This window comes from Macaca mulatta, chromosome 6 (genome assembly GCF_049350105.2).
Source record: "Macaca mulatta isolate MMU2019108-1 chromosome 6, T2T-MMU8v2.0, whole genome shotgun sequence".
In the NCBI taxonomy this organism is placed as follows: domain Eukaryota; kingdom Metazoa; phylum Chordata; class Mammalia; order Primates; family Cercopithecidae; genus Macaca; species Macaca mulatta.
In genome coordinates this window covers 79,243,556-79,263,554 of record NC_133411.1, presented here as the reverse complement: position 1 = coordinate 79,263,554, position 19,999 = coordinate 79,243,556, and the positions used below count along the sequence as shown (strand labels likewise).

The 19,999-nt window shown below is 35.8% G+C and overlaps 1 protein-coding gene across 3 annotated transcripts in view; it reads right to left on the bottom strand.

Moving 5' to 3' along the window:
• The window catches only part of TNPO1 (transportin 1), a 98,853-nt gene that overhangs the window by 9,122 nt on the left and 69,732 nt on the right, over positions 1-19,999 (bottom strand). For all 3 annotated transcript variants that reach the window (XM_015140266.3, XM_015140267.3, XM_028849506.2), the window contains exons 12-23: positions 17,105-17,257; positions 15,964-16,189; positions 14,262-14,433; positions 12,600-12,686; positions 11,332-11,439; positions 11,043-11,201; positions 10,875-10,962; positions 8,036-8,134; positions 7,439-7,534; positions 4,507-4,582; positions 3,516-3,615; positions 742-816 (exon numbers count right to left, since the gene is read on the bottom strand). In XM_015140266.3, coding sequence (XP_014995752.2) covers positions 742-816; positions 3,516-3,615; positions 4,507-4,582; positions 7,439-7,534; positions 8,036-8,134; positions 10,875-10,962; positions 11,043-11,201; positions 11,332-11,439; positions 12,600-12,686; positions 14,262-14,433; positions 15,964-16,189; positions 17,105-17,257 — 1,439 coding nt within the window. The remainder of the gene's footprint in view (positions 1-741; positions 817-3,515; positions 3,616-4,506; positions 4,583-7,438; positions 7,535-8,035; positions 8,135-10,874; positions 10,963-11,042; positions 11,202-11,331; positions 11,440-12,599; positions 12,687-14,261; positions 14,434-15,963; positions 16,190-17,104; positions 17,258-19,999) is intronic.

The window sequence follows — 19,999 nt, the reverse complement described above, 5'->3', positions numbered from 1 at the left end:
CCACTGCACTCCAGCCTGGGAGACAGAGCGAGACTCCGCCACCAAAAACATAAACAAAGCAAATAATGACATGGGCTTACTCCTGTGGCGGCCATTTAGATTTACTCTTTTTCAGATTATACTCCAAATCTCCATTTCCACTTGAAAAACATGTACTATTTTCCTTAAATGGAATAATGGGACCACCTAAACTAGTGGTACACTTGGGAAAATACTTTCAAAGTGCATCCTCTACAGATAGGAGTCACTGCTAGGCCGGGCGTGGTGGTTCACGCCTGTAATCCCAGCACTTTGGGAGGCCGAGGCGGGCGGATCACGAGGTCAGGAGATCAAGACCATCCTGGCTAACATGGTGAAACCCCGTCTCTACTACAAATACAAAAATTAGCTGGGTATGGTGGTAGTGGGTGCCTGTAGTCCCAGCTACTCGGGAGGCTGAGGCAGGAGAATGGCACGAACCTGGGAGGTGGAGCCTGCAGTGAGCTGAGATCGCACCACTGCACTCCAGCCTGGGCAACAGAGTGAGACTCCATCTCAAAAAAAAAAAAAAAAAAGGAGTCACTGCTGTATTTTAAGAAAAGATCAAACCAACTTTGTTACCAAGAATAAGAGTTATATATATAAACTATCAATACTGACTTGAAGAGCCTAAGTTTTGTAAAAAATGTAAACATAATTTAAAGTTTTCCACTAGGATATTAACAGTCCCAAGATGACGCATTATAAACACTTATTAGTTACCTTACAGAACATGTCTCTGAGATCATCTTTTGGGTTAATCCATGATGCAACGGCATCACAAAAAAATATAAAATCCTGTAACAAGCAAGAAATACATCTTAGGTTGACATTGTATTTGTCAAACTCAGCAAAAGATATATGTAAACCTTGGAGTTTAGAATCTAGCTTAAAAAAGGAAACATTTAAAAATTAACTATGATCATGAGGAATTAGAAGAGATTACCTTAATGGTTGTCCCTATTAGCCCACAGTCAAGGAACCTCAACTCATTCAGTTTATACTGGACTTTAACGTCCTCCATCACACAACAAAATAACCCCCTGTGCAGTAAATGTTCAGCATCAGAAATGAACTGGAAGCACCAAATCGACACCTATAAAAATACTCTTTCACTTACCGGATTAAAGAAAAACATAAAATCAATGACCTTACAGTTCTGACTAGCCAAGAACTTAAAGCTAGCTAAATATATGTTAAATGACCTTGATTTGAAATAGAGAAATTAGTGATTTCAAGGTCCATTTTCAGACAAAACTTAAGTGAAACAACCAAAAATTAGAGAAAAACTAATTATGTAATTACAAATACCCAATCCAAACAAGAACAAAAAACCCAACTTTTGGACAATTCCTTAAAAGACAATCAGGCTATTCTGACTACAAGAACAAGATGACAATATGCTTTAAGCATTTCATTAAAACATTCTCTCAATCTTGCCTATCATACTGAAACATTAACAGTTCAACAAACAGCATTCAACATAATGCTGATTTTCTGACATGTCAACTATAAATTTTACTAATAAATTCAGAGAACATCACTAATTTCAAAAAATTTGGTAATACCACAGTATGTGTATAAGATGCTTATTTAAGCAAATAAGACTTGCTTAACACAATTTATTCAATTATGTCTTCCAAATACCAAATCTGATGTTAAAAATTTAAATGCACAGATACCTAGAATTTGTGATTAAAAAATTTAAATGTAAATAAACCTATGACATTTTATTTTAACCATATCCAAAATAAGGTATGTAAATAAAAGTTGTAAAACAGAAATTGCTACCAACTCTTAAGTTGGTTTCCTTCCATGCTTTCTTTTCCTCCAACTCTTAAGTTGGTAGCAATTTTATGATCATACATGTGCTACTTTTATCATCTTACAACATTAATTCAAAGAGAAAGAAACAATAAAATCCTGGTCGGAAGATGCTTTTGAAAAAGATGGTACATGTCGTATCAGATATCTCTAACACACATTTGAGATCACACGAAGTTCTTAAGTATTAAAAAAAAACCAGAAAATGTCAAAAGCTTATTGTGTAACTAGAAACCTCTCAAGATGGCACTAGCTTGTTCTAACAGTAAGTTATGAGTATTTTATGAGTGTGAAATCAGTCAGAAGTTATTATCTAACTCTAACTTGTAGGTTTTCAATGTCTATCACCTATATCAATTTGAATTTTATAAAACAGAATTAACGTTTCTAAAACTGAGTTAAGAAAAACCACAATACAAGCTAGGAAACATCAAACGGTCACAATTTAAAAATGTTCAAAACACCCCTCTCGGAGTGGAAAGTTGGAATTTTCTTGAAAATTAAAAAATGCGAGAAAGTTATTGCTATAAAAGCATTTTTTGGGGGCAGTTTTCTAACTCTTGTGTGTATTCCTGGACACCAAAGTTTAGTTCTTCGCTTCCCTCCCTCAACTACTTTTTTTTTCCCCAGACAGTCTTGCTCTTGTCTCCCAGACTGGAGTGTAATAGCGTGATCTCGGCTCACTGCAACCTCTGCCTCCCAGGTTCAAGCAATTCTCCTGCCTTAGCCTCTGGAGTAGCTGGGATGACAGGCACCTGCCACCACGCCTGGCTAATTTTTGTATCTGAAGTAGAGACAGGGTTTCACCATGTTTGCCAGGCTGGTCTTGAACTCCTAACCTTGTGATCTGCCCAACTCAGCCTCCCAAAGTGCTGGGATTATAGGTGTGAGCCACCATGCCTGGCCTCAACTACATTTTTAAATTGATTTGATATATCTTGGGTCTCTTGTCTACAGGTTTCCTTCCATGCTTTCTTTTCCTTAAACATGTCTGCTGAAGAATCCAGGTATTTAACCTGGAGTCCCACAGTTAGTCTTTTGTTCACTGAATATACATGGTGTAATTCAACATGTTTTTGTTTTGCGTGTCTAGAAAATTGGCAGTTGGATCCAGATGCTTAACTGGACTCATGTTCAATACTACTGCCAAATAATTAAAATGTCTACATATAACTTGAACTTGGAAAACAAAGATGAATAAATCATAAGCTCTCAAAATTAGAGCAATTTCAATGGCTGATTTGTATTTCATTTTATTCATTATTTCTAAATCTGATTCAAAGTATTTTATTTAGAACAGAGAGATAGGATTCCTACTATTTGGTCACTCTCTTAAGTGTAGATATCCACAAACTGATATCCAGGGATGGGAGGCAGGGACAAAATAAATAAATGAGGTCTGAAATCTGGATGAAAGAAGCCATGGCCTGATTCAAGACAAGAATATAACCTTGTTGTCCCAATCTGCTGTTACTATCTCATTTCATGACAAAAAATTTTCGGGAAAAAAGGTATTACAATGTCAAGATATTAAGAAATAAACATTTTAAAGGTTTAACTGTATTTTAGTATTTTTGAAAACAGTTAACTTTTTATAATTAAAGTATTAAAATATTTCTTCCTTTAAAATTTTATTAATCAGACATTAAAAACAAATCTTTGTGAAATCTTACTTGGATTACGCCACTGGGATTCACACTGATCATGGTACAAATTCCACGGAATGCTGAATCCTTTTCCTCATTGTCTCTTATGTTTCTCAGAGAGGTGCACCTATTGAATTACAGAATTGAGTTCAGCATTTAAGTAACAAGCAGATTCAATTACAATACTAATGGACAGTATTTAATGGAATAAGCACCACAGTATAGATAATGATTATATTAAAAGAGTTTTTCGGAAAGCTTTAGTTTCATTTACTTATACTTCCTGTTTGTTGGGCCCATCTTATCTCAATACAGTAGAACCAGTGAAATCCACATTTTCTTAATAAATTGCATCTATAAAGTAGATAACTCATTTGAATCTCCCATTTTAAACTATTACTGAGCCTGAGCCAAGAAGAGCAAATTACCAAATTAACTTTTAAAATTGTACTCATGACTTGTATTCCATTAAACACTACTAAAATGATTTGAATTGAAAGATTATCAATTGAAAGAAGCAAAACATAGGATATAGTGCCACAATATAAACTATTACTATATAGCTTATGGTGTAGATGTTTAATTTTTACATTAACAAGTAAATAATATTTTTATACGTAACAAATTTAAACATGTATTTCTTAATGCAATCCAAGTTTCCAAATTAATTCTAAAAAAGAAACGTAATGCAAAACCTAAATTTATAGAATTTGCATGCATCTTTATTTTTCTGGTGGATATTTAAATGCTTTTTATGTATAATCAAGCTTTTTAACACAGCAAGCATGTGACAATCTTATCCCATGCATCAATTAGTCGTTAGCCACAACATAAAATAAATATACATGACGATGCTATTGAAAAACCTCACAAACCTGATAGGACAAGATTAGTCACATGGTTGGCAATGATAAAGGATTGTGATTTTTGTAACCAACTGAAAATATATCTAAAAGTGAGATAGAGAAAGAAAGAGTGAAGAAAAATGAATTAAAAAAAAAGATTGAATAATACACACCAGGGTCTTATAAACTGCTGTAGCATGGGGGCCACCTCTTGAGGACAAACGTAACCAAGACGACCAATTGTTATTGCTAAGGTAACGCAATCACGGTTATACACCACCAAACGCCAACCAAGACATGAGCAAATGAGGGGGGAAGGAGAAAAAATAAAGAAAAAACAACAAATAACTCAGAAACAGAAACCAACAGAATTTGTGTATGATAATAAACATAAGATTTCACCAGTGCTGTTTATTACCACCCCCTAAAGTAAGGGGCAGCAACATATATGGCATACTCTTGGAAAAAGAAAAACAAAAGGAAGTAAAAAAATCTAAAGATTGAGAGAACACCAAAAACCATAATGAATTGCTTTTCTTGCTCAATCGAATGTCAAGTTATCATTCTGTTAATAAGATGAGCAGTTAAATGGACAAATTTAGATAACCTTCATTCAAAAGTCAGCCAAAATTTCAGAATTTAATAGTAAAATCTAGTTTTTTTTCCTGAGGAAATATCAGTAAATGTGATTATATTTCTCAAGTATCTCAAACTAATACAGGTGAAAGTAATTTCCATTCCTTGGAAATTATCTAGGGAATTTAAACCAAATTTTTGGTAGTTTAAAAATTTTTTTGATTAACATTTGCCAAACCAACCAGTGGAAATCTGTTACTTTATATCAAAATCAACTGTCAGATTTTAAGTCTCACGGTACTCACTGAATGAATGGATTAGAATATTGCTATGCTACAATGTCAAATCTCATTTTGACAAACCTCTGGTAATTCAGGTAACAGTCCACTAACTTTAGGCCATATTTGAAATAAAATTCTAATAAAGGAAATTTACAGCCCACTGCAATGACATATGATATGTGGACCATAGGAAAACATAAATATTCTGTTTCTGCTACTAAAGGTACAGCACAAAATAGGTAATACATTATAATAATTACACACTATTATTTTATTTTTTACAATTTTGAAGTGGGCAAACATATATTCACCATAAAAACTAAGGAAGTCTTTAAACTTACAAAGAGCTAAAACAAATGCAACTCGGAACTGCATTCTGCAATTCAAAGGTACGTACATATAAATACATTCATACACAACGGGAAAAAATACAAACAGAAAACAAACCATGAAGTGCTTTAATGGTGTTCTCTCAAAAACTTACAGGTTAACCTTTCATAAAAAAAGGGTAGGGGGTAAAGAAAAATGTTTAAGGATTACTTGAAGCAAACTACACAGATAATACTAAAATCCAGCAGATTCATATGAAGCAAGAGAAAGAAAACCTATGTTCAAAAGACACAAACTATGCAACATTCTCATTAAACAGGCAAGTATGAACAATCCAATGAAACATGCGATAAAGCAGATGATGGTCCATTGAAAAAGTTCACTGTAGGATATATATTAATCGGAAAAAAGCAAATTAATGGCAGACTAAGGAATTGGCTTTATGAAATACTGAGATAATGGTAATTAAAAGCTGCTAAAATCTAGTATTAGCCATTGACAATCATTTTAATAATTAAAAAAAACCCACTTTTTTGGGTAAGTAATAAAGAAAACAATACTTTATGCAGCCACTTGTGATAAGTGATAATCTAATGAATCCCAAGTGTGTTTCTCAATAACATCAATTTAGTCCATCAACTTTAGGGCATTACGACTCATTTATTTATGCAGGATATAATCATACTTAAAATATAATCTTATAAATAAAGCCAATTTGTTAAATAAACTATGTAACAAATTCACCAGCTGATATCCCACAAGAAACTTTCATATACATTACACTCAACATTTATTTGCAGTTAAGCATTCACATTTAAAAATAAAAAGAAGTTTTTTTAGGTTCAACAATAATTTTATAATGGCAAGTGTTTCAAATCTGAATGTCATGTATAGGTACTGCATTCTGAAAAGATAAAAACCTAACAGGATTTCATAACCCATCCTATACATAGATTTTTGCACTTTTCAGCAAGAAAATCTAATTCACTTTGTAAAATAAACAGTACCCATACAGCCAAACAGCCAGATAACTGCTTCATAATTAAAAGATTTCCTTCCATACCAGTAAACATTATCAATTTTAATAGCATTAGAATAAAATGAACTTTCTATAATTTAAAAATACCAAATAAAAATGCCTTTGAAAATTAACTTTCTTATTTGGAAAACCTTATTTTAATCTTTGTCTAGTATTCTGGTAGAATACTCATTGAATTATAAATAAATTATAGGAATCATCTTAGTATGTAAAGAAAGGAATGTGCCTGAATGAAAACAAAATTTCTGTCTTTCTGGATTGTTAGCAGCAATCAGGGAGGGTAGAAAGAAAAGGACTCAATTCACCCACAAATGTGTTCTATAGTATGGAAGGTACTCTTTAATATAAACATGCTCTCTATAATGCAAAAGAGAAACAAGCTTCCTAAAAAAAAAAAAAAAAAAATCCCATAACATACTGCCTAAATTCCCAATTCGAAGAAAATTGTATGATGAAATACAAACTACAAATGCCATTGTTATCTAACCAATTTGCCACTGAATCTTTTTGACCACATTTGGACAGATTGAAAAAATAAAAATTACTTCCCAGCTCCCAGTTACTCTTCGAATTGATTTAAAAGCAAAATTCAGGTGGTTCAAATAGTTATCTTAGCTGGGATCCATTTTAGGAAGTATTAAAACACTGGAATAGGGGAGAAAAGTGTTTTTCTGGTTATACCACTAAATATATAACCACTGAAAACTGGTTATAGAATGTAGCTGGAACAGTATATTTCATTACTGAGAATCCAAAATAGCAATTAAATACAAAATAAGCTTGATTTTAAAAGCTAGTTTTGCTTTGGTTTCTCTACGCATATTAAAATTAAAATGCAACAAATTTTCTCTTCACTGAAACAGTTCAGTCATATGGTACCTGTATTCTCTAACAACGTCTTTGGTGTGTTGGGTCTGTTAATGATTTCTACAAGCTGGTGCAACACCATAGGAATATAAGGCTGCATCTCTATACCTAGAGATCATCCCAAAAAGAAAAAAACAAAACAGAAAAATTGAACGTTAAAATACCAATGTGAAATTTTGCTTCCCTTATTAACTCTGATGTGTCATACAAATACAGAAACATAAATAATTAAAATTAAAGCAATCACAAAAATATCAAGGCACCTAAAAATTTATATTTTATTTATTTATTTATTTAGAGACAAAGTTTTGCTCTGTCGCCCAGGTTGGAGTGCAGTGGTGTAATCTCAGCTCACCAAAACCTCTGCCTCCCAGGTTCAAGTGATTCTCCTGCCTCAGCCTCCTAAGTAGTTGGGATTATAGGTGCCCGCTACCACGCCAGCTAATTTTTGTATTTTTAGTAGAGATGGGGTTTCACCATGTTAACCAGGCTGGTCTCGAACTCCTGACCTCAGGTGATCTGCCCACCTCAGCCTCCCAAAGTGCTAGGATTACAGGCGTGAGCCACCGTGTCAGGCCTTACGCTTTTAAATAGGGAAAAACATCTTACCCATTTGAATGGAGATTTCTCCAATTGCCCATGTGGCATTGTTGCAGACTGAAATGAATTCTGGATTTAGGTTGGTTCCCAATATTGGCATGAAATCAGCTAGAAAAAAAATTTAAACTATGTAGTAAACTTTTCAATAGCAGTATATTGTATTTTAAAGGAAATCTACTAGATGGAAACAAAAATCTAAGCAAGAAATAACAAGTTTCACCATTAAAAAAACTACTGCAACATCGATTTAAAAATCAGTGGAAAAAGGCGACTGTATTTAAAAATATTTTTAAAAGGGGTTGGTAATGTTTATCTTAAGAAAGCAGTATCTGGCCAATGAACTTTCATATAAAGTTGAACAGGAAATACGAGTTTGGGTATATTTTACAAAATGCCACTAAAAAGAGTTGGTCAGAGTAATCTCTTGTAATTAGATGAAAAAAAAAATCAATGATTATGGCTTTTAAAGCAACTTTCACTCTTGTACTCTGATTGTGGTCTCTGAATATCATTTTCCACTAAAAAAAAAAAAAAAAAGGACTCTCAGAAAATGTCACATTACAGGCAAAGGCAGAAAATGTGTAAAATAAGTGGACTACCTCGTCGTAACGAAAGGACTTGGGAGCCAACTTAAGTTCTCACTGCAAGCAGTACAACAGCTTGAAGATCATGAAGTCACACTGGCACTAAAAAAACCCAAAAACTAAACTCTGAAACATCAAAGATACTTTTGGAGGATGCTAGGAATCAATTCATTTTCTCAAAATCGGTAAATAGAAAAGAATCAAGTATTTATCTTGCCTTTGCTATATGATTTTACCTCAGGGCAGTAATCTATTGATATGGGAAATGTCTCTCTATATAAGCATCTTTATTATTAAATGAAGAATTAGAATATCATAATTTTTTAAACCCCTAATAAATCAGGAGATGTAAGCCAGGGTTTCTTGATCTCAGCAATACTGACAGTTTGGGCCAGATCATTTTTTTGTTGGGGGGAAGAGGAGCTGTCTCCTGTGTAAGATGTTTAGCAACATCCTTTGCCTCTACCTACTAGACATCAAAGGCACCTCTCCAGCGTTAAACAAAATGTCTCCAGACATTGGCAAATGTTCCCTGAATGGCAAAATTGTCCCTACTTGAGAATCACTGATTGAGACAATCATCAAGATTGATAACATAAAAAAAAGGAGGGACAACTAGACACTATGTAGGTACCTCCTTAAGAAAGTACACAATACCATCTATAAAGTCTTAAAAACAAAACAACATAAATCTCATTAAACCTCAGTCTCTGTATCAAAACAATTTACAGTAAATACAACGGACAAAGGAACATGTTAAAGACATCAGAAAGATGCAATCAGTAAAATTCACAGTAAACTCTTCAGAATAAAAAACATGGTTTAACAAAAAACAATTGTAAGAAGAGGTAGTATGTACTAAAATATTGTGACTTCTAACGCTGTGTTTGAGATTTGCTCCAAAATATCTGAGATCTATGTGTCTCTCACCATTGACAACAATATATAGGAAACATGGCTGGACAGCTGAAGCTGGGTGATAGGAGGTTTGTTACATTTTTTCTACTTTTGTACATCTTAAAAACTTTATAATAAAAAAATCAAATCCTTTCATGTAAATTTCAACTAAAAAACTAAATTAGATGGTAAATATGAGAATCATAAGCTTCCCATAAGAATTCATTATACTGTTAGGTTTAAACTTGATGGTTCTTAATATATCATAATTTATGTTAACGTTTTTTGAGAAATGGTTATTACACAAAAGCACGATTATATCAGATGATAAAACATTCAATAAATATTTTAAATTAAGGTTTAAATCAAGTATTAAAACAATTTTTTTTCTTTTTTCTTTTTTTTGAGACAGAGTCTCACTCTGTCACCCAGGCTGGAGTGTAGTGGTACAATATCGGCTCACTGCAAACTCCGCCTCCCGGGTTCAAGCGAGTCTCCTGCCTCAGTTTCCCAAGTGGCTGAGACTACAGGCGCATGCCACCACGCCCAGCTAAATTTTTGTATTTTTAGTAGAAGCTGGGTTTCACCGTGTTAGCCAGGATGGTCTTGATCTCCTGACCTCATGACCTGCCCACCTCGGCCTCCCAAAGTGCTAGGATTACAGGTGTGAGCCACCGTGCCCGGCCATATTAAAACAATTGTTATCCAGCATGCTGAGATACAGAAAAGGGGGGAAAAATCCCATAACGCATTTATAATCCATAGGTTTGAGAACAATTCATGGTACAACATTCAAGGAACTCCTTATCATTGTCACAAAAGGCCAAGACAAATGCTATGCTAGTCTCGAACCTCGCACTCCTGACGTCAAGTGATCTGCCTGCCTTGGCCTCCCAAAGTGCTGGGATTACAGGTGCGAGCCACCAGGCTCAGGCTCAGTTAGAGTAACATTTGTTGGAAGTTTTCTGCAGTATCTGAAAAAGTATGCTGGTTTATTAGAGAATAATAAACTGATTATTACTATTTCTGTGTACCTCTACCAAAAAGGTGGCTACTCAAAAAAAGGATCTATTAACTAGGCCGTGGTACCAAGGCTTCCATGGTGGGCATGTCCTTTAAAGTATTATTACTAAGATTTCCTCCAGTAACAGGAGCGCCTAAAAAGCTGAGATGATGGCAAGCTCAAGGAAATTTTAGGGGTTCCTGCCATCTTGCCTGTTTCAGTCAGAGCAACTTCACTTTAACCAATAAAGTGTACATTTATAAATGCTGGGATTCCATGCAATTTCAGTTTAATAATAAAAAACAAAGCTGATGTAAAAATAACTTTAAAAAACCATATTCATAGCAGTAGAAAATATTCATACCTATACAAGGCTTAACATGCTGAAAGCAAGCTTTTGTGAGGTCACCTAACAGGGCAAAAGAACTCTGTCGAACTTCTGGCATTTTATCCTACAAGAAATAAGAAGAAATTAACCCCAATGTGACACAGAGAAACAGGCTTCAATTTATTTTCACCTTTCACGTCTCACCTGCATACACTGATACATTAGTGTTAGGATGTTACTTCGGGCTACCAGCTGTTCAATGTTGCCTCCAAGTCCTTCAGCCAGGCCACTCAGTAAATCAAGAGCCACTATCATAAAATCTTTATCTGGAGCTTCATATTGATCTGGTTGAGCATTGTTTAGCTGAAATTAGACACAATGTTTTTTGTAAGTTTGTTTTAAATTAACTACTGAAAAAGTTTGTATACATTATGCCTATTTTTGGAAAAATGTCCACCATGTCAAGAAGGGAAAGACATTTTAAAAAAATTACCATGGCTTGTGCAAGAGTCTTCTGTACTAGGTTTACACAACGCTGATACACAGGTTCACAGTACGGAAGGAAGCCAGACTGCAGTGCTGTGGCAACTGAAGATAGGCACTAGGAAGAATAAAGTACACATGCTAAATTTTCTGGTTACACTGAAGATTATGATCAATGCTTTAAACTGTGCTCAACAGAATCCTGGTCATTTACGAGCTTGCTCTACTAGTTTCTACAGTAGCAGGTGTCTTTTGTTTTTGTTTTTTTTTCCCCAAACATCTCTTTTGGAAGCTATTCATTGCTGTTAGTTTGCGAGCCAATCAGGTCAGGTTTACTCAGAGGAAGAGTTTCTACAAGAAACATTATCCTTCAAGGACAGATTGAGTATTATGTGTTCATATTTTTCCCTCAAATTGAAGTGATTCATTTCATGCTCCCATCATGGTCAATGTTGTGGATGGACTTTACTGGGCACATCTGAGATCCCACTGGAAAGTAATATACATACAGTTGGCCCTCTGTATCTATGGATTCAACCAGTCTTGAATCAAAAGTATTTAGAAAAAAAATTAAAATGATTTAAAGTATATTGGGAGGAGATGCACAGGCCATATGCAATACTACACCATTTTATATAAGGGACTTGAGCATCGCTGGATTTTGGTATCCACAGGGAGTCCTGGAAACAATCCCTTGAGGATACTGAGGAACGACTGCATACAAAAAACGAACCATAATGATTCTTCTTGTTTTGTTGGGCCCAGAATTAGTTGTTGCTCATGGTCATAAAAAATTTAACTTCTCTGGCTAAGGAAATCCACGGTAGAAGTTGGCGAACTTCTAAGTTTCAGTGACTACATTTCATAGTGCGTTCAGTTACTACAAGGTCATATACAAGTTTGCAATGGAAGGGGTGTTACAAAAAAGTAAGTATGCATGGAAACATTTTCAAATTAGAAAATAAAGTACCTCCTTACTGGCACCAAATCCTACTACTTCACATATATTTATAAGTGAAAAGATATATACACACACACACCCTGGTATACCAGCATGTTATCTACTGTCTATATATAGAGAGTAGATAACGTAAGAGAACTTAAAACTATAATTTATTATCAATTAAGTAAATCAGGTTAGAAAACAACATGTATAATATAATTTCCTTTGTCTACTTCAGAATATAAATTTATTAACACTTTTCTTATCACATATACCCATTTTGGATTTGAACATGTGTTCTTGGCAACAGATTAAATATTACTAGCCCTGCATACCTCAAGTAAAGGGAAGAGATCTTTATCTTCATCCTTTAACATGTTCCATTTCTGGATCAGTGGAGGCATTAGCATCTGAATATATTCCTATTTACAATGATGAAAAACATATAAACTTCCACTATCACATGTAAACAAGACCACTGAGTCTTTGAAAATTAAAATCCATTTTAAGCAATTGTGTAAAATCATTACAAAAGGCATTTTAAGAGTCATTCCTCACTTCTGCACACTCCCTTTTAAAGTTTTCCTTTCTTTTGCCTACCTTTATACTTACATCACCATGTTCTAGTTTTAGATCTAGAACTAGTGATCTACTAATCTTTTATCCCTGCTGAAAAAGAAAAGTCTATCAACAAACACACAGCTAATCAAAATCTATTACTTAAAAAAATCACAATCAAGGAAGATCTAAGTTTTTAAGTTACAGAACATTTTTATTTCTGCAGCTGGGCATGGCGGCTCACACCTGTAATTCCAGCACTTTGGGAAGCCGAGGCAGGCAGATCACTTGAACCCAGGAGTTTGGGCCAGCCTGGGCAACATGGCAAAACCCTATCTCTACAAAACATTGGCCACGAATGGTGGTACCCGCCTGTGGTCTCAGCTACATGGGAGGCTGAAATGGGAGGATCGCTTGAGCCCAGGAGGTGGAGGTTGCAATGAGCTATGATCACACCACTGCCCTCTAGCCTAGGTGACAGAGTGAGACCTTGTCACACACACACACACAAAAAAAAAAAAGAAAAGAAAGAAAGAAAGAAAGAAAAATAAATTCTTTTTAGTCCTGGAACTGTAACATGTAATATGGCTGTTACTATACAGTACATTTTAAAATCAAGAGGTAAACTTATATAGACGCATTTGTAGAAAAACAGACTTAAAATCATTTAAGTGTCAAACTAAAGAATGATCCATAAAACGAATAAACAGTTATCATGTAAACAGGGGCACAGATTCTAAAGACATTCAGAAAACCACCACAAAACCAAACCAAACAACCAACAGCAAAGCAAACCTACAAACTGCCCTGTACCAAATTTTAAGTATAACCTAAAAATAAAACAATTTCTTAAGACTTTTGATATAGCAATCATATAGAAGTCTATTCAGCAGGGTATGTGGAGCTATATTACAATTCTACTATCACTTAAACCCTCATTAGACAAATCCATCCTCCTCTTCTCTTAACACTACTGGAAACAAGGCACTTTTGCATTATTATTTAGCATTTTTAAACCTATCACCCCAATTTCTAATTGTTTTATACAGTATACTCCCCATACCTGCTGAGAAAACAAAGATGTCTAGATATCATACTCTAAAGCTACAGTGTTTATGAAGCAGGAGATTCAAAACCACTAGAAAAAAGCAGATAGCTAGATTCTAAAAACTTTTTTATCCCTTTGCTTTAGTCATTCTAAGTAGTATCAGAGCATTCATGTGAAATGCTGTTGTAGTTTCCACACCAAGTATATACTTAAAGAATACCATATGAAAGGGGATATATTTGCTGCCTTTGTAAGATCTATACTCCTTAAAGTAGCAAATGCTACCTATTCACATCTCCCAAAACATCTTAATTTCCAAATATACGCTAACCTATTGATTGTTAACTATGCTACACATTATTTTCCATAATAGTTCTTAACAGATACTTACTGGTTTGTTTAAATGATGTCCTACTGAATCTGCTAATGTTCCTATGGCATCATAAAGAATGAGCAGGTTCTTATGCTGGTATTTACTAAATGCAAAAACCAGAGTATCAAGTATATAAGCAAGGTAAGGAACAAGTTCTGTACAAGCCTCCTCTTCTAGGGTAGCAAAGGCACTGTTAAAAAAAAAAAAAAAGAAAAGAGTACTTATTGACTGCAAGACATATCTAACTCTTAATTTCTAAAATGTTTATGTTCTGTTTTACCCAATCAGAAATTTCCTAAAATGGTCTAAACCATCTGTTAATGAAAGCCCTGGTCATCAGCACTGTGAATTATTTACCCATTTCTTCTATAGCACCTGCTATAAATGATAATTATGTTGTTGCTTTGTATCTCCTACTAGCCTGTATGCCTCAAGATGGCAGAGACTGTAAACTCAGCACTTAGTATATGCTTAACAATTAATAGCTTAAAAAAACTCAAAAACCAGGTACTGAATGAATAAACTATAGGATCTCAAACATAATCTATATCCTCCCTCCCTTGAAATTATTTAGTGCTATATTAATCACTATAGCCCCCTGTTCAACTTTCTTTCATCTCACTAAGAATATCTTCCAGATATTAAGGTCAAACTCAGATTTACTTTTCTTGCCAGGTGTGGTGGCTCACGCCTGCAATCCCAGCACTTTGGGAGGCCAAGATGGGTGGATCGCTTGAGGTCAGGAGTTCAAGGCCAGCCTGGCCAATATGGCAAAACCCCATCTCTACTAAAAATACAAAAATCAGCTGGGCATGGTATCGCACACCTGTTGTCCCAGCTACTCAGGAGGCAGAGGCAGGAGAATCGCTTGAACCCGGGAGGCGGAGATTGCAGTAAGCCAAGATCGTACCACTGCACTCTAGCCTGGGCAACAGAGCGAGACTCCATCTAAAAAAAAATAAAATGAAATTTTACTTTCCTTTGTTCAACAGTTTTTCTTCCTACTATCAAGGTCAACGGTAAAAGCAAATCTACTCGAAAAAGTAAGAACTATAAACATAAGCAGAAGGCCCTTTTAAAATATAAAGGTTTGTTCCAGGAAACTGGAATATTTGCAGTAATAATAGCAACTGCTGCTTTGATATGAAGAGACAGCCTCCAAAGCAACAACAGAATGGCTACTGGAGCAGAACTACTAAGCACTCAAGACCTGTAACTGGTAAGTAACAGAGCACAGGTCCCTGTGGGACTTTCTAAGTTACAGAGGTTGACCTGTAGTCTAAAGATGTCACTCTGCTCAAACTTTGTTATTCCTTCAAGAGTAGGAGTCCTGTCATCACTACTTCAGATGTTTGAGAGAATTAGGGTGTAAGATAATTCTGTTATAATAACCACTGAGTGGGAAAAATGAGCCAAGGAAGAAACAGCTAAGATTGATGTTGTCACATTTAGATCTACAAAATCATCAGGTAAAACCCGTATGACAAAATTCTCCTGGCCAAACAAAATGTATAAAATATGCTAATATGCAAACCCAAAAGCTACAGATCCTGCAAAAAACTTCACCAAGAAGAAAAAAGAAAACTAAGCTTTCCGATGTAACTGGAAAATTTTCAATTACGAAACACTTCATTAAAGGTTTAACACCAACACTCCATCAGAAGGTTGAAAATTAGTTTTTCACTCCCACAAAGAACACTGTGTTATGAATCTGTCCCACCTGCAGGCAGCTTCTTGTACTCTCTTGTTGCTATCCAGGATGCGCTTTAGCAATTCTGTCATTAATGGCTTCAGGTACGTGTCTGGTGGCTGGCTGACTACCCAGTGTGCATAGCGGCTAAGAGTCCAGCATGTTATGGAACGCACAAGAGCCTTTTTATCAGAGAGGCACTGAATAAGGTGAGGAATAAGCTCAGGCAAGTATGGAATCATGCCCTGCATGCAACCTAGAAAAAAAATAAATCTTTCAAAATGCTAAGATTTGGTTATTATTATTTTGATCGTGAAAATAAAACATGTATCTATGAAAAAATCCAGAATATTTCTACTGCTATAAATATACTACAATAACCTATACCAAATTTTTAAAACCCTGAAGTTACAGCTACCCACTCCCAAGCATCTTATAATAGGGTTAGGACCTCATTTTATCTCTGCTACACGAATTATAGCTTTCAGAAATGCCTATTAACGTGTTTCAATTTCTTCTAATAGATGTTTACTGCCAGGACAGAATCAATAATAACCCTTCATAGAGAATGATGACAGTCTTGCCTTATTGTGTTTCCTAGATTTACCTAAGAAATCAAGGATTTTTTTTTTTTAAAGCAATGGGGATGCTTCAGACATCAGAGCCTTTCATTCTGTTCCCTTAATTTTTTTTGTTATTTTTTTATTGAGATGGGGTCTTGCTCTGTTGCCAAAGCTGGAGTGCAATGGCACCATCTCAGCTCACTGCAACTGCCACTTCCCAGGTTCAAGCGATTCTCCTGCCTCAGCCTCCCAAGTAGCTGGGACTACAGGCGCATGCCACCACACCCAGCTAATTTTTGTATTTTTAGTAGAGACGTGGTTTCACCATGTTGGCCAGGCTGGTCTCGAACCCACCTCAGGTGATCCACCCACCTAGGCCTCCCAAAGTTCTGGAATTACAGGTGTGAGACAACATGCCTGGCCTCTGTTACCTTTATTATAACAAAAACATTTTGCAAAATATCTGGCTGGGGTTAGAAGCCAGCATATGGCTGTTTAATACCAGTTATCTGCTTCAAAACAGAAATTCCTTAAAGTCGCCTAGCCTTATTAGTACCTAATAGTAGTAAGAAGCCAACTTACATAATTCAAACTGGACTTAGACTTACCTTCAGCAATTGCTCCTAAAACCAAGATGCCTGATTCTTTAACAACCCATTCATGATGAAAAAGTAATTCTTTCAAAAGGGGCAAAATATGTGGCAGCAGCTCATCACGATACACATTTGCCAGAACATCTAGGGCAGCAGCAGAACATTTTCCTAAGGAAATATTTAATTCAAAAACATTACATTAACCTCTTATTACTTATATATTAAAATATTTACTGTATATGTAACTGTTTGTTCATATCTCTAATACAGGGTTTTAAAGTAAGAATTCAATTGAATAGGACGTAGTCTGTCACATGAAAACATTTTCTGTTTTTTTTGTTTGTTTTGTTTTTTTTTTTGAGACGGAGTCTCACTCTGTCGCCCAGGCTGGAGTGTAGTGGCCGGATCTCAGCTCACTGCAAGCTCTGCCTCCCGGGTTTAAGCCATTCTCCTGCCTCAGCCTCCCGAGTAGCTGGGACTACAGGCACCCGCCACCACGCCCGATAGTTTTTTGTATTTTTTAGTAGAGACGGGGTTTCACCGTGTTAGCCAGGATGGTCTTGATCTCCTGACCTTGTGATCCGCCCGTCTCGGCCTCCCAAAGTGCTGGGATTACAGGCTTGAGCCACTGCGCCCGGCCGTCATTTTTTTTTGAGACAGAGTCTTGCTCTGCTGCCCAGGCTGGAGTGCAGTGGCACGTTCTCGGCTCACTGCAAGATCCTCCTCCCAGGTTCAAATGATTCTTCCACCTTAGTCTCCTGAGTAGATGGGATTACAGGTGTATGCCACAACGCCCAGCTGATTTTTGTATTTTTAGTAGAGACGAGGTTTCACCATGTTGGCCAGGATGGTCTCTAACTCCTGACCTCATGATCCGCCCACCTTGGCCTCCCAAAGTGCTGGGATTACAGGTGTGAGCCACCATGCCCGGTCAAAAACATTTTCTATTAAGATGAATATTTTTTATGACAAGAACTTACTTGGCAAATTAATTGTGAAGACATTGTATTCTGTACATAACTATCATACTAGAATTCTGCCTATACAGAAAAACTAAAACAAATACTGTGCCATTCAAGTCAATGCTTCTAATATAACCACTCAATACGATATAATCATATTACAATCATGATTACAATCAATGTTACAATCATGCAAAAAACATATATTAATTCTACTTAACATTTCCAGCGGTAAATCATCTAGAATTTAATACGCAATTACTTAGCTAGAATTTAGACACAAAAATTGGAACAAAAGTCACTGACACATGAAACATAAAACATGCTAGAAAATACTCTTTACAGACAAAGAATTAACTATGGGACTATAAATCAACCCAGATTTTATTATCATAATAATTTAGACAAGAGCAACAAAATCGAAAAATATCATTTAACTGTTATGGGTAGGAACATGTTCCTGAAAGTTCATGTGCTGGAAACCTAATCCCTAAAGCAACAAAGATGGGAGATGGGACCTAATAAGAGAGGCTTAGGTCTTAAGGGTTCTGCCCTCATAAATGGTTTAATGTTGTTATTGCAGGAGTGGGTTAGCTATCAAGAGAGCTGGCTTATTGTAAGTGTGAATTGAGCTCTCTCTTATGTGTGTCTTTCTGTCATCAGATGTTGCAAGAAAGTTCTCACCAGATGCAGCCCCTCCACTCTGAACTTCAGGTATCCTGTTATAGTAGCACAGAATGGACTAAGAAAATATCAAAAATCAAAATATCAAAAAAAAAAAATCAAAAACTAGGCATAGCAAATGATGAATCACAAACTACTAGACAGTAACAAAATCCTTAAAAACAAAAAACAAAAAACAAAGCCATTACATTGGCCAGAAATTAACACCTTACCTATCAATAAGGATCTTAGTTATACCACATGGTAGATCCATACAACTAAACAGTACACTGACATGCAATAAAAGGAAATCTAAATTTGTATGTACTGATGAAGAATGAGGCATATGATATACAGAAAGAAAGCAGCAGAGTACATATAATCTGATTTCACTTTTAGAAATTTGGCTTCTCCTCTAGTTATCTGTGTAATGATCTTGAGCCATCCGGCTCCCCCAGTCTGAAAGTAGGGATACACTGGGAGATAATCTGTAATAGCAGTGAACACCATGGGTTGTCTTAACAAGTGAGACTCGCGTACCAATACTAGATGTGCTATCAGTACTAGCTATGCTAACCTTGGGTAAATTTCTCTTTCTGCAGTTTTCTTACCTATTCAAGGTTGTTGGAAATCTTAAATATAAATATGACTTTATTCTTACTTATGATTAAGTAAGACTTTCATATGCATGTAAAGTCCTTGGCCTAGTGCCTGGCACATTAGGCACTCTAAATAGAATGTTAGCTATAGGAAGCTGAAGAGGCAACAGAGGAATCAGCATTATCTAACCAAACGAATGACACAGCCCAGACTAATAATGTCTGTCCTTAACTGCTTTATTCATAGTTATTAGAAAGCCCAACACTTTGAACTAGAGTAGGGGCTCTAAACTGGGGGCAATTTTGCTCCCCCAGGGGATATCTAGCAATGCCTGGAGGCATTGCTGGTTGTCACAACTGTTTGTGCTGCTGGCATCTTTGGGTACAGGCCAGGGATGCTGCTTAACATCCCATAATGTGCAGGACAGCCCCCACAACAAAGAATTACGTGCATGATGTCGCATTCACATGTAAGAAAAAAAAAAAACTTATGTGGCCCAAAATGCCAATAGTGCCAAGGCTGAGAAACCCTGAACTAGAGTAGTAGAGGTTTAAAAACCAGCAAGCAAGCAAGCAAGCAAAATCAGAACACAGGTGTTTAGGTTCATCCCCAATTAGGAAGTGTGGGCCAGAATGCTAGCTCTACAGGTGATGTGATTTGCAGCTAAGGTTGGAAATTAACATAT